Source organism: Strix uralensis, chromosome 1 (genome assembly GCF_047716275.1).
Source record: "Strix uralensis isolate ZFMK-TIS-50842 chromosome 1, bStrUra1, whole genome shotgun sequence".
NCBI lineage: Eukaryota > Metazoa > Chordata > Aves > Strigiformes > Strigidae > Strix > Strix uralensis.
Window position 1 is genome coordinate 115,136,675 of NC_133972.1, and position 13,209 is coordinate 115,149,883.

At 36.8% G+C, this 13,209-nt stretch overlaps 1 protein-coding gene across 1 annotated transcript in view; it reads right to left on the minus strand.

The window, feature by feature from the left end:
• The window catches only part of CDH7 (cadherin 7), an 82,784-nt gene that overhangs the window by 11,908 nt on the left and 57,667 nt on the right, over positions 1-13,209 (minus strand). The window contains exons 7-10 of the mRNA XM_074877663.1: positions 10,856-11,109; positions 5,273-5,409; positions 3,205-3,326; positions 1,606-1,723 (exon numbers count right to left, since the gene is read on the minus strand). Of these exons, the coding sequence (XP_074733764.1) occupies positions 1,606-1,723; positions 3,205-3,326; positions 5,273-5,409; positions 10,856-11,109 (631 nt within the window). The remainder of the gene's footprint in view (positions 1-1,605; positions 1,724-3,204; positions 3,327-5,272; positions 5,410-10,855; positions 11,110-13,209) is intronic.

The window sequence follows — 13,209 nt, forward strand, 5'->3', positions numbered from 1 at the left end:
AATCCAGTTGGTGCACAAATGCAGGTAATTGCACATGTAAAAAAGACATGCACTTGTTTTCCGACTCATATGAGAGTCAAGATGACTAATATAATCAGTCTAAAATGTGTGATTCGACGCTGCTGTGAGTTGTGTGATTAAAAAGTCCATGTGTTCCAGAAAATATGTGCAAAACTCACTGTGTTCAATACAGGTTGACAGCTCCTGAGAGGTAGGGAGTTACATCTCCTAGAATGTATAGAAAAGGTCGGTCGGTCGATCTGTCTATCTATCTAGTTATCTATTTATCGACAGGTATATCAATAGCCCTGTAAAGTTATCTTACTGTGTCATCTATTATGACTGATCTGGCAAAATATGCAAACACTTCTTCATATAGAATCATATGAGATATGCATAAAATTAATTAACATTGAAAGAGGCAACTGCTGCTGTGACCTGTAACTCCACTTACTTTAATGGCATTGCCAAAGCATATTATTACTTTTTCCACATCTTAAGTTCTCTGGAAGAGGACCTGCCTTTTCATTAAATACTTTACAGCTTTTCTAACAATGGCAGATTTCTGAATAGAGTCTTATTCTAATGCATTTTTATTGTTTTGATCATTATTACTATTACAGTCTTTAGTTTCGAACTGCAAGCTGCTCATACGAAGAAAATTGAGCATGTCAGTAACTATACACAGGATAAGGCAACAAATAGCTGTGTGAGAGAACTTTATTAGGTCACATGTTATACTTAGAGAATATTGTTCAAAGTCTGTCTGTAAAAACAGTATCCTTTATCTACCATATGTCTGTTTTTCTTGTTTTATTTAATAAGGATGACTTTGTAGCTCTAGTTTAGTACTGATCCATAAAAGAGCAATGCAGGAGTAACATAGTGTCTATTCAGTTTTATTTGCTACAACTAATAGCTAAACTGACTGATACATGCCCAGCTGCTGTACTATGCAGTGCAACTAATGAGAACACTAATTAGAAGCGTGTTCTCAGATATTTTAACTAATAGAAACGTGATGTCAATGGGAGTCTGCATAAGTCTTTAGGGAAATACTCATAAGACGTCAGTGTAAATATCATAGGCAGCTTCCATTATCAACAGCATTCTTCAACAGGTGGTGTACTTACTGGAAAGATGTGTTTTGCTGGGGGAAAAAAAAAAAAAAAAAAAAAAAAAAAAGACCCTCTCCATTTACCACGCACTCATTTTTTATTCCCTGACTTATATTAATAAAACATGAATTCCTGGACATTTTTCAGTCACTGCCCCAAGGTAAAATCTTATTTAGATAAAGCCTATAAATACAAAGGAAAAAATGTGCGAAGAGTGATTTCTGGGAGGAAGGGAAAAAAAAAAAGGAAAAAAAAAAAAAGAAAAGAAAGATTTGAAGCTGCTCTGCTTGGCTCAAGGCTTTAAATGATTCAAACAACATCTTAATTCCCTTGACAAATAATCTGTAGATAAAATTATTTTTCAGGCTGACTGTAGTTTAATTTATGTCCTTACCAGAATAGAAGTTCATGTAGGTCATAATCAGCACAACATATTCAAAATGAAAGGTATTAGTGGTGAATATTTACCCAAACAAAATGTCCTTACCTTTGTTGTCCTGCAGTGTAAAATTGTGGTTATTTGCTGCCTCTGCTGTTAAACTGAAGTAGAACTGATGGCCATTTGGTGGGTCATCTTTATCAATTGCACTGATTTTTTGGATCACCTGTTTTGAGATACATGGGGGTTTTATTATTTGGGATGGTAAGAAGCATAAATACATGTACATTATATAACCTATGAAAGTATCAACCCTCCCTTGAGTCCTGCTCATATTGCATTTTGGTTTTCTAATCTCCTGAACATGTAACAGACACTATTAAAACTAAAATTTTACTCAACTCTTTACTTCCGTTTACCAACCTTATTGGCCAAAAGTAATGATCTGCAGGGCCTGTGAGAAAGTTAGGTCCTGTCATTCACCAGAGCTTGGAGTATGAACTGCATAACAGTGGAAGAACTGTATCTTCTGGATGCCCTTTATGTAGTTATCAGTGGCTGCAATCAACATTGTAAACTTTCGCAAGGAGATGATTATGCTTTTGAGCATTTAAATACACATTTGTGGCGTTTTTTTAATACCATGACAAATAAAAAGCCAAGTCATAAGTATACTAATATTTTATGGGATTTCTTTTTTATTATTATCATTATTTTTTCCAGTTTTATTTTCTAAAATTCTGTCAAAATCTGCCTCTAAAAAAGTGTCACTGTTGTTGAAAATCCATAAAACATGAACCTGCAGAACTAACTCTTCTGACTAGATCACAGGGAAAACAAACAGGTACCCCAATAACAGCATGCATATTCTGTGTTTCACATGAACATAAACTAATAATCACAGTGTTCTCCATTAAGGATTTAAATTATGCTGTGATTTTGAAATGTGCAACAATCAACACCTGCCACAGGAAGGACAATATTCTGGGAGACAGCACAGAAGAGCAAAGTTGCCCAAGGAATATGTGGGATCTATGTTGGTGAAGCATCTACTAGTTTTCTGTGAGAGAGAAGAGAAAATGAGATTTTGGTTGTGGGTTTTTTTTTTTTGTGTGTGTGTTTTTTTTTTTTTCCTGAGGTTTTACAAAGTAGAGAGGAAAAGACCAAATATGAGAGACACCAAGGATGAACAACACCAGATACTTTTAGTTGAGTCTGGGACTACTTGAAAGACATTTGGGGAGTTAAAAACACTGGAGAATATGGTAGGAAAACATCCCCCTTGTGAAATTGTGGCCTTATGGCCCATACTTCCTAAGGGAAATAAAAGTGTGTACTCATTTTAGGAATGGTAGTCCTTTAGTCTCAGAATAACTTCCGTGTTATGATTTCCCAGTTCCCAGAAAAATTAGGAGGCAGTATGCATTCTTAATACTATTCAAAATTAAGTTAGTTTAGAAAAATGTGTCAGTTAAACCAGTAAGAAAGACAGAGCTTCAACAAGTAATTTTTACACCTGAATCTTTCTCTTCAGAGTTATGGTGAAGATGTTAGTGTTTGATTAGTATTTCCTTGTATTCCACAACAAACATCTTTTTTTACTGCCATAAACTGATTATATTTTATCTTAAAGCCAGCAGGCTTTCATAAGGAATGGCTTCCTATCTGAAAAAAAAAAAAAAAAGTAAGAAAACTAACAAGCCATACCTGACCAGGTTGAGCATTTTCACAGACAGTTGTCTCGTACTCCATGGCAAACTCAGGAGCATTGTCATTAATGTCAAGGATAGTGATGGCTACATAACCTCTCCCAATCTGTGCTGGATTCTCTATAGGAAAATAAGCCAACAAAACAATCAAGATCGTTGCAAGTTATTCTTTGGGTCAGTACATTTTCCATTTTCATTCTTTTGCATATACATGTCAAATCAATTACAAACCCTACTAGAAAGACGAAGTAAGCTCTTGGCTTGTTCTTCTAGACCTAGTGGAAACAATGTTTATGTTTTCCAGCTGCTTCAATTAAACTAAGATTTGACTCTCAGGGATAAACTGAAAATCTAACTCATTAATCACAGCACTGAATCACATCATATGTAAGAATAATATGATGTAAAACCATTGCCAAGGGGTATAGCTAGCCAGAACAGCACTATCTATTTCAGGAATAGCATGTTTGTTATGGGTTAAAAACATTTTTGTTGCAATTCAGATTGATCAGGCTATTAAGAAGTTAAAATCAGAATTCCATCAGCTATGTATAACAGAAAAAAGGAGGAAGCTGTATTCCCAAGCAAATCCCAAATTATTTAAAGTTCACACACAACTAAGTATTTTAACACTGTCATTAAAATGTTGAACACCTTAAGTATGAATCACATTCTTAAACTGATGCAGATCTCTAGCCAAAATTTGAATCTGTTCTGGGTCCAATGTCATAATTTAATCTTAAACAGTAGATATTTTTGGACTAAGCATAAAAGACATTAGTGTGTACTCATTATTTTGCTAGATAACACTTCTGTTTTAGACCAAGGAAATGAGAGATTGCATTATTTTTTTTACCACAAGTGATGATACTAGTGATGGAGCAAGGCAGAATAAAAAACTGTACAAACCTTCAAATACATATCTATCTTTTTATAGGGTATTGCAACCAGATTTCAGCAAATATTCTAAGTACTTAAAGCAATACATCCAAATGTAAAGTGGTTTGGTTTGGGTTTTTTTATTCCACATGTAAAATACCAGAGGAGTAATCAGTTTTGATACCAACTTTTTTCTCTGCTGATCTAAGCTTATTGAAAACCAAACTGGTCATGAATATGTATTAAAACATTGTAAGGTATTATTTGTGCTCCTAGATTCTCACTTGTGCCAGGTATACCCCTTAGCTACCTTGTCAGTTTTGTTACTACCCAGGAAAGTTTTTGGTTCCCATGCTGGCCTCCTAGACCAAAATTCTACTCCTGAGAATACAAGACAAATTAATACAGACACTAAATTATAAAAGTTAGCTTTCACATTAAACATTAAATTAACCTAATTGAAAACAAGAAGTGAAGATTTTGAAAATTGCAGCCCAGAGAACTGATAACTCTTTTATTATCACAGTGCAACAGAGCAGTAATAAGGATAAAATTTGAAGAAATAAATCCTTCAAACATAAAGGCAAATATATATAGTTTTTCATAGAATGTAGTCAGAGCTTTAGGTTTAAACTTGCATTAACAGAATTTTTGTTGTATGTGCTTGAAGTGCTCAAATCTTTAACACTTTTTCTCTTACACTAGAAAAGATACCAAGTACAAAATATCCTCTACAGTCTTACCTTAGAGTCAGGAAGCTGAAACCACACAAGCATTCACATCCCCTTTCCTTCATACTTTTTAAGAATGCTGTGGTTGACCAACAACAATTAACTCTAAGTGAGTGCCATCACTAAGATGGGCTAACTGCTCTCCTCTATACTCTGTATCACTTTTCCTCTAATGATACTTCAGCTGAGACTGCTGACTTAACATATTTCATCTTCCTTTGTACTTGTTTTTCAGAAGTCAAAAGACTACACAACGCGTGAGGCAGAGGAAAGAGCAAATACTTAATCTGTTGTGTTTCTGAAGTTTTATCACATCAGTTTCTTTTACATTGAGCAAAAAGATATTTTTATCTTCCATGGTTTGAAACTGTCATGATTTCTCTCAATGCAGCTGATGACAATCAAGTTGAAGTTTTACATATAAACAGCCAATAAAATCTTTAAATTGTTACTTACGACTCTCCATAGCCAAAACTGTGATATTATGAACAGCATTAGTTTCCCTGTCCAAAGATTTGGCAGTTGTAATGACTCCACTGTTGGCATCAATATTGAAATACCTCTCCAGGTCTGTGTTTCTATCTATTGAGTACCTAGGTGAAGAATGAAAGAAAACTTTTGATTTATGTTCAGTTACAGCTTGTGAAAAAGTTTCATTGATTTCTTATTAGAGAGCTCCTTTTTCCACTCTTTCCCCATTTTGAGCTTTGTTTTGTCCAGTTTCTCTGGGGTGTTGAGAGCAGCAAAGCTGTATACAGAGGTGAGAGTTACACAGTGACCTGTGCTGACAGCGGCAGGCTCTGTTCCCACAGCATCCTCTTAAGTGAGGTTATAGGTATTCCCCTCTCTTTCCTTTCTTCCTCTCTGCTGTAAGGCAAACTTTAATTTATTCATGGAATAGCATTCTCCTGAACCCCAGCTAAGGAGAAGGTGAGTTGGAAGTTTGCTACATGGCTGTACCAGCCGAGCACTGCTCCCATGGGGGCTGGCAGTTTGAGCACAGAGCTTTCTATCACCAGCAGAAGAGCCCCTGAGTCACCCAGAGCTGCAGGGTCAGGGAAAAAAAAGAGAGATGATGCAGAGTAGGTCAAGGGATTGCATGTCATCGCTGTCAGCTCCTGGTGCTTTACTGTCATTAGACAAACATAGGCTCATGCCCTTAACTCTTTGGCTTAACATATCTTTTACCTCCAAATTTGTTTTAGGAAGGGGAAATGAGCTCCTTAGCAAACAGAAAATAGCATAAGGGAAAAGGTCAAAATGCCTGTGAGTGCTTTGCTTATAATCCTTTTGAGAGAAAGGGACAGTTGATTAGGCAGATTTACAACTGGAATATTCTTGACATTCGATTTAATATTGGGTCAGATTCTTGCACTCTTATTTAGATCAAGTATGTACTCCAGAGCACTTCCCTACACTTAGGATGAATTAAAGTGTCTGAATCAGACTGAGTGTGATCATTACAAATACTGTCACACTGATGATACATCAGATTATTGATATAAAGTTTACCAAATCCTTTGAACAACATGGCAGGAAATAATTATGGAAGATAGTTAAAAAACAGGACTTTCCAGGTATAATGATCTTATGACTTATGATCCCAGGTATAGTGATCTAATGATCACTACATGTTTTTTTGTGTTGTAATATAACAGCTTCTACTTTGTTGTATTATTGTGTTTTTATCTACCCCTCTTGGCTGCAATATCTTAGAGCAGACACTTGTTACATAATTAGAATTGTTTTACCGCATTATGTCACAGTGAGAGGGAGACCAGAGTAAAGAGATGAAACAACAGTAACAGCAGTTTTCATGGATTAAGGCTCTCTCCCTCTTTCACTTCCCCCCCTCCCCCCCCGCCCCCCCGCCCCATGTTATGCTAACTGTAGTTCATTTTTTACTTTATTTCATGCCAGCACTATTATTTATTTGTTCAGCAGTGTTCTTCAGCTGTTTTGAGGCTGGCAGGTTTCCCCATGAGACTATGCCTGTCATCTCTGCTATGTAGTCAATCTTGGCAGGCCCTGTAGCTGGGAGTCAATCTCCTGCCAACCCCTAGATCTCTAATTATTAACACTATCACTACACAATTTGAAGAGCCAAAGATCTTTCTTTAAAAAAATAGTAAGAAAGCAAGAAAGAAAGAAGGAGAAGGAGAGAGGTGAGAAAGAAAAAGAAAGCAAGAAAACAATAAAAGGGAGGAAGGGAAGGGAAGGGAAGGGAAGGGAAGGGAAGGGAAGGGAAGGGAAGGGAAGGGAAGGGAAGGGAAGGGAAGGGAAGGGAAGGGAAGGGAAGGGAAGGGAAGGGAAGGGAAGGGAAGGGAAGGGGAGGGGAGGGGAGGGGAGGGGAGGGGAGGGGAGGGGAGGGGAGGGGAGGGGAGGGGAGGGGAGGGGAGGGGAGGGGAGGGAAGGGAAGGGAAGGGAAGGGAAGGGAAGGGAAGGGAAGGGAAGGGAAGGGAAGGGAAGGGAAGGGAAGGGAAGGGAAGGGAAGGGAAGGGAAGGGAAGGGAAGGGAAGGGAAGGGAAGGGAAGGGAAGGGAAGGGAAGGGAAGGGAAGGGAAGGGAAGGGAAGGGAAGGGAAGGGAAGGGAAGGGAAGGGAAGGGAAGGGAAGGGAAGGGAAGGGAAGGGAAGGGAAGGGAAGGGAAGGGAAGGGAAGGGAAGGGAAGGGAAGGGAAGGGAAGGGAAGGGAAGGGAAGGGAAGGGAAGGGAAGGGAAGGGAAGGGAAGGGAAGGGAAGGGAAGGGAAGGGAAGGGAAGGGAAGGGAAGGGAAGGGAAGGGAAGGGAAGGGAAGGGAAGGAAGTGGGGAAGAAGGAAAGAAAGTGAGTGGAGAAGAAGGAAAGAAAGTAAAGGAAGGGAAGAAAGGGGAAGAGAGGAAGGGAAGGAAAGAGGGAGGGAGGGAAAGCAAACAAGTTCTATAAATTGGATGACAGATTCTTATGAAGCAAGAAGAAAAATTATTTTTGTGGATAGGAAACAAGCAGTTTCCCTTAACTTAATTACAAGTGTTGTATCCATATTATTATTCTAAAAAGATAATTTTAAATACTTTTAATGCTTTAATTCCTTTCAGCCATTAATACTTGAAAATCTTTGAGCTACAGGAGTTTTAAATCCTTTATTTAAGCTAGTTCAAACATCAATAGTTCTCTGGTCCATATGAGATAACCTCTTATTTTCAAAATATTTATTACTTCCCCCCCACTATTGTTAAGTTTTAATTGTGTCTGATCTTGTAGTTTCAACATTATCTGAATTGTAACCAATCTAATTTTAAATCAATATAAATATAAACCAATGTTTGGAATTTGGAATAGTTATTTATTGATTAATAATTTAAACTTCTTAAATAGATCATGAAAGGTATTATGCATTAATCCTCCTCAACACATTCCAATTTTAGGTGAATCTGTCTCTGATGTATATCATAGCAAATGCAGGACAGCTTTAAATTATATGATCTGTCAGTATCCCCAACAATGTACATAGCAGGTTCGCAAGTGTGTAGATAAACCCTCACTAAGTTTATTTTCTTCCCTCTCAAATTCCAAACAACTTCAAAGCAGAAGAAATCTTCAGGATATTAGTTAAGCTGGTGATATAACTATTTTTTATGGTGGAATTGTAAAAATTAACCAGATCAAGGCCAATAAACTCATCCTTATGTTTACACAGGAGTCAATAGCATTCTGAGCATGGAGAATTCATTTATGGAACTGGATTTAATCCTACCCTACATGATTCTGCTAAACCTGACATTATACACCAGATGCTAACATCAGTGCCAGAAAACACTGCCACAGCAATGAAAGAGCTCAGCAAAGATAAATTTCACAAGGAAATCCATGCCAACCATCCATCTAGGACTTGTTTATACATTATAGGAATCATCTATTTTGAATATGTTGCAAATATAACGAAAGAGAGAGAGAGAACATTTATGTCACCTCTAGGAGTGAAACATATGCTTTATTTTTACAACTTAGGACTGCTGCTTTAGAAATTACAGAGCTACACTAGAGTCCCAAGTTAATCTTCAACGCCTGAAAGTAAAAATTTAACATCATCAAAAAAGGTGACATCGAAATGAGTTTTGTACCTGTAAAGTTCTTTTCTATGTATGCCCTAAATGAACAATAAAAACAAATGAAACTTAGTACTAACTTTTAATTGTGTATGTGTTCCTCCTCCTGCAGATGTTTAAGTTCGCAAAATTCCTGAGTCAGAAGTATTACCCTCTAGATCCTTTGCATGTTCCTTTGACAATTAATATTACTACTCTGTATAAGAAAATTAACAAGTAACTCATTACTGGTTTAACCTAGGTGGTGAGTCTTTATCATTGAGATTTGACCTTTGTTAGGTGTTGGAAGCGTGAGAAAATCAAAACAGTGAAAAATCTGTAAAATACACATTTCCTTGACACAGGGTGCCCAGAACAAACACAGGACGGGATAGAGATCCGGTGATTTGTGTTTGTCGTGGCGCCAAGGAGACATGTGAAGCAAGGTGTAGGCCACGCGGTCTCATTCTTTCGCTTATCTCAAGGACAGATTTATCTCCTGTTCTACCCCTTTCTCTCAAGGGATGATTATTGCAGTAGCCAGCCAGCCTTGTTTCTCATCCTCCCTCTTTTTCCCACAAAAAATAGTTGTTGCCCTCGCACCAAGGAATGTGCCGTGTCATTAATCAAAAGATAATGGCTTGACTACAGTCCCACCTACTCACACATACATACTAAGATAAATACTACCCCCAAGTTTGTACCTAACTTGGAGGGACGATAATCCAACACCAAATCAGAAGGACAGATCGATGGGTTTGTGCTCCTCGCCCTCCCCCCACCCCCCCCAGAAGGGATGCTTTTTGGTAAGATTTGAGCCTTTGGCTACGCAGAGTGAGTACCCAGGAATTAAGTGGGTGTGATTGCAATCATTTTTCTTTTGTGTAGTTCTATATAGGCAACCTGCAGTTTGTGCATTTATCGTAGGCAATCTCAAAGAATCTGTAGATGTTGCATAAGAATAAACCGTACTATTTGTGAATTTGACAGCTTCTTTTGAATGCAACTGGACCTACAGCATATGGGCTGTTCATTCATTCAGTGTCAGACCTATAGTTACAGCCCTAATTGGCATACTTATGAAGAGATAAGTCCAGCCGCCACTAACCCCTCTAATCTCTGAGGACCAGCTGGAATGCAAGGGGATTCATCTCTTACCAAATTAATTCCCCCCTTAAATGCAACAACCTTAGATACAGGAAGGCATAAGGTCAAGACTTTGTGCTTTCTTATGGGTTTTTTATGATCCTGGGCATTGGATTGTGAAAGACTTGAAGGTTCTTCACACACTGAAGAAAAAAGAAGAGGCTCTTGACAGTTTTCATGCATCTCTAGTGTTCATATCTTCCAATTTGAATGGAAGATATTTGTCTGCAGCAGAGTTTACAAAAGCCAAAAGATTATTGCCTTTAACCATCTTGATTAGGACAGGATGTGTCTTGTTCTATCCATTTCTCTCATGTAAAGAGTTTTTTCTAATTTTTTTTTTTTTTTTTTCTGTGGGACCTCAGCTCTGGTTTGCCATGGAAGAGTCTATATGCTATTACATTCTTGTGCATAGTGCATGCATGATATGAATCATTATGCACACAGACTCACACACATATAAGTATATTTTGTATATATATTTTGGTGCTGGTTGATTTAAGAGAACATAACTTGTTATAGATAGTAACAGACTTTTCCTAAACTTAGAAATAAATATGAATAATAGGTGAGGTTTCTTTTCTTTGGAATCATTAAATTATATCTTTTCTTCTTCACTTTACAGAGATTGAAATATATTATTTTTTCAAAGTTTCTGCAGTTCAGAAGTATAAAAGTCAAAATATGCAAACCCCTAGAACATCTCAACCTCCCTCTTCAAGGGAAAAAAACTAATTGCTTTCAGTGTAACCAAAGACCCCCCCACAGCAAAATTAATAATTTCAATACAAATGCTAAATAAATAAACAATTAAGACATCTTATAATTACCTGACAGGACTACTTGAGGCATCTGGATCATGGGCCGCTACAGTTCCAATGATAGTGCCGACCTTTGCTGCCTCAGACACCACCATGGAGTACAAACGTGAAGTAAACACAGGTGGTTCATCAACATCTTCTACGATGATCTTCACTGTTGTCATGTCACTGAAGGGTCCCAGACTCAGGAAACGAGGGTCAACATGCATATTGGCTGCTTCTATCCTCAAGGTATAGCTTGTTTTAGCTTCAAAATCCAGTTCCTATACAGGTAAAGTTATTCGGAAATTTTATTATCCAGTGATGTTGCCGTAAAACTGTTTCACTTAAAACTCTCAGTAAGTACAAAATGAACTTTCCCATTTGTATCCAACCAGCACTTTTGATTGGCAGTGCATAGTTGACAGCTCATTTTTTAGCTTTCTCAAAACTCTATTCACAGTGTCTTGCTAGTGAATATTCCCCAATGACTTTAACAATAAAGGTAGTTCTACCCTGTGAATGAAAGAATTCTCTGAGTTAATGGAAAATCTTTTTGTGACTTCTGTGAAGACCAAATTCTCTCCCATTGTTTCATCATTGTGAATGAATACTGATTTTTGTCTTACTCATATTTTATCTAAGGTAATGTCAGATACAATTTGCCATACTACCCAGACATAACAACTCAAATATATTTCACTGGTGAAAACATCTCATTCAGAAATTTGTGGGGTTTGGGGTTTTTTTGCATAACATTGGGATTGACTAATTGATTATTACTTCAAGCTTTGTATAAATTTGTGTAGAAAATGTGGCAATCAGTTAAACTGCATTGTTTAGATAACAATATTTTATACTGAAATGCAGTCTGGAGATTGTTTTGTTTTGTTTTGCTTATTAAACAAAATGCATATTAATTTTTCCACTTTCATTCTGCTTTAATTTTCTTTGATGACAGTATAGTTTCTTTTGGAATAAATACTGCATTAGAATTAAAAATTATGTCCCACAACTAATGGGATATCTGTGATCTGGAGGACAGTCCTATGAAAAAAATTATTTTGAAAGCAAAAAGGCATCTTACCTTACAGGCAACTATGGAAAGAAAGCCTCATGTTAATATTAGCACCATTTACCTATATCTATATTCTTAGTTTGTCAGCTTGCACCAAATACCTGGATAACTATTCCTTTGCAGTTCCAAGTTTAATCATTAAGGAGAGCAACAAAAGACCCAAGCATTTCTAAAACTGCACTGTGGTTACTCAACTATCTTTTCGCACTGTAATTCCAACTGTATATAACAGATTAAAAAAAGGTTTTCCGCATTTCTGATTCTGAATACATCATAGGGTTTTGAAATGTGCTTGCAAAATAATCTGACAACATCTGCAAAACATTCCTGTACTCACTCAGAGGAGCAGCAGAAGTGAAACACATATCTGTTGACCTACAAATGCAAGGGTCTAAGTTCTCCATCCAGTTACAGTAGGAAAAATCCCAAATGAGCATCTTAAAATCAGAGATTATGCTGATGCTATAACACAGCTGTAAACAGTCTAGATTTAAAAATGAAAAATGAATTGCAACACTCAGAAAGGCACTGAACTTCTATAAACTCTGTGTGGCAGCAAAAGACTTCTCCAAACAGGAATACATGTGATCTTCATGTTAAGCAAGTGCTTACTTCTTGCACTGAATCAGAGCTGTAGCATCCATAGTTCTCCAAACCAGATATGCCATAAAAGAAAAATTGTCTGGATTCTGGTCACTATACTGGTCAGTATTTATTGCTAAAGCATGTTTAATTGGTTTTAGTTTTAATTTTGGTTTTATATTTGAAGTACAATATATGTGCTATGAATCAAACCTCACAGCCATAATGCAAATGTCATGTAGTGTTAGGGTGATGAAAAAAGTCTCATAACTGTATGGTGATAACAATTAAGCAACTGATATAAGCATCAAGGTTAAGGAGAAAACAACCAAGCACACAAATATCTTAAGACATCTCATTTTCCAATAAAAGCATCATATTAACTAAAGAAATTATAACCTGAAGAAGGTCAAAGAAAAAAGGCTGAGATTTGTTGAGCTAAAAAAAAAAAAGTGAGCCTTTACCAAACAGTATATTTTCAGTAAAAATATACAAAAATATATAGCAGAGAAGGGAAGGATAAATCATTCTCATTAATCAGTGATATCTGTTGAAATTGGATGACTGAGATTACAGCAATCTACTTAACCAATCACATGGAAATATATCATGAGACTGCAGAGAAGATAGCTTCTTATGACATACTAACATCAACACCACAGTCATATCTAAGAAAAAAAGGTTATGAAAATTATGATTTAATAGAGAAAGTGCATAGAGAACA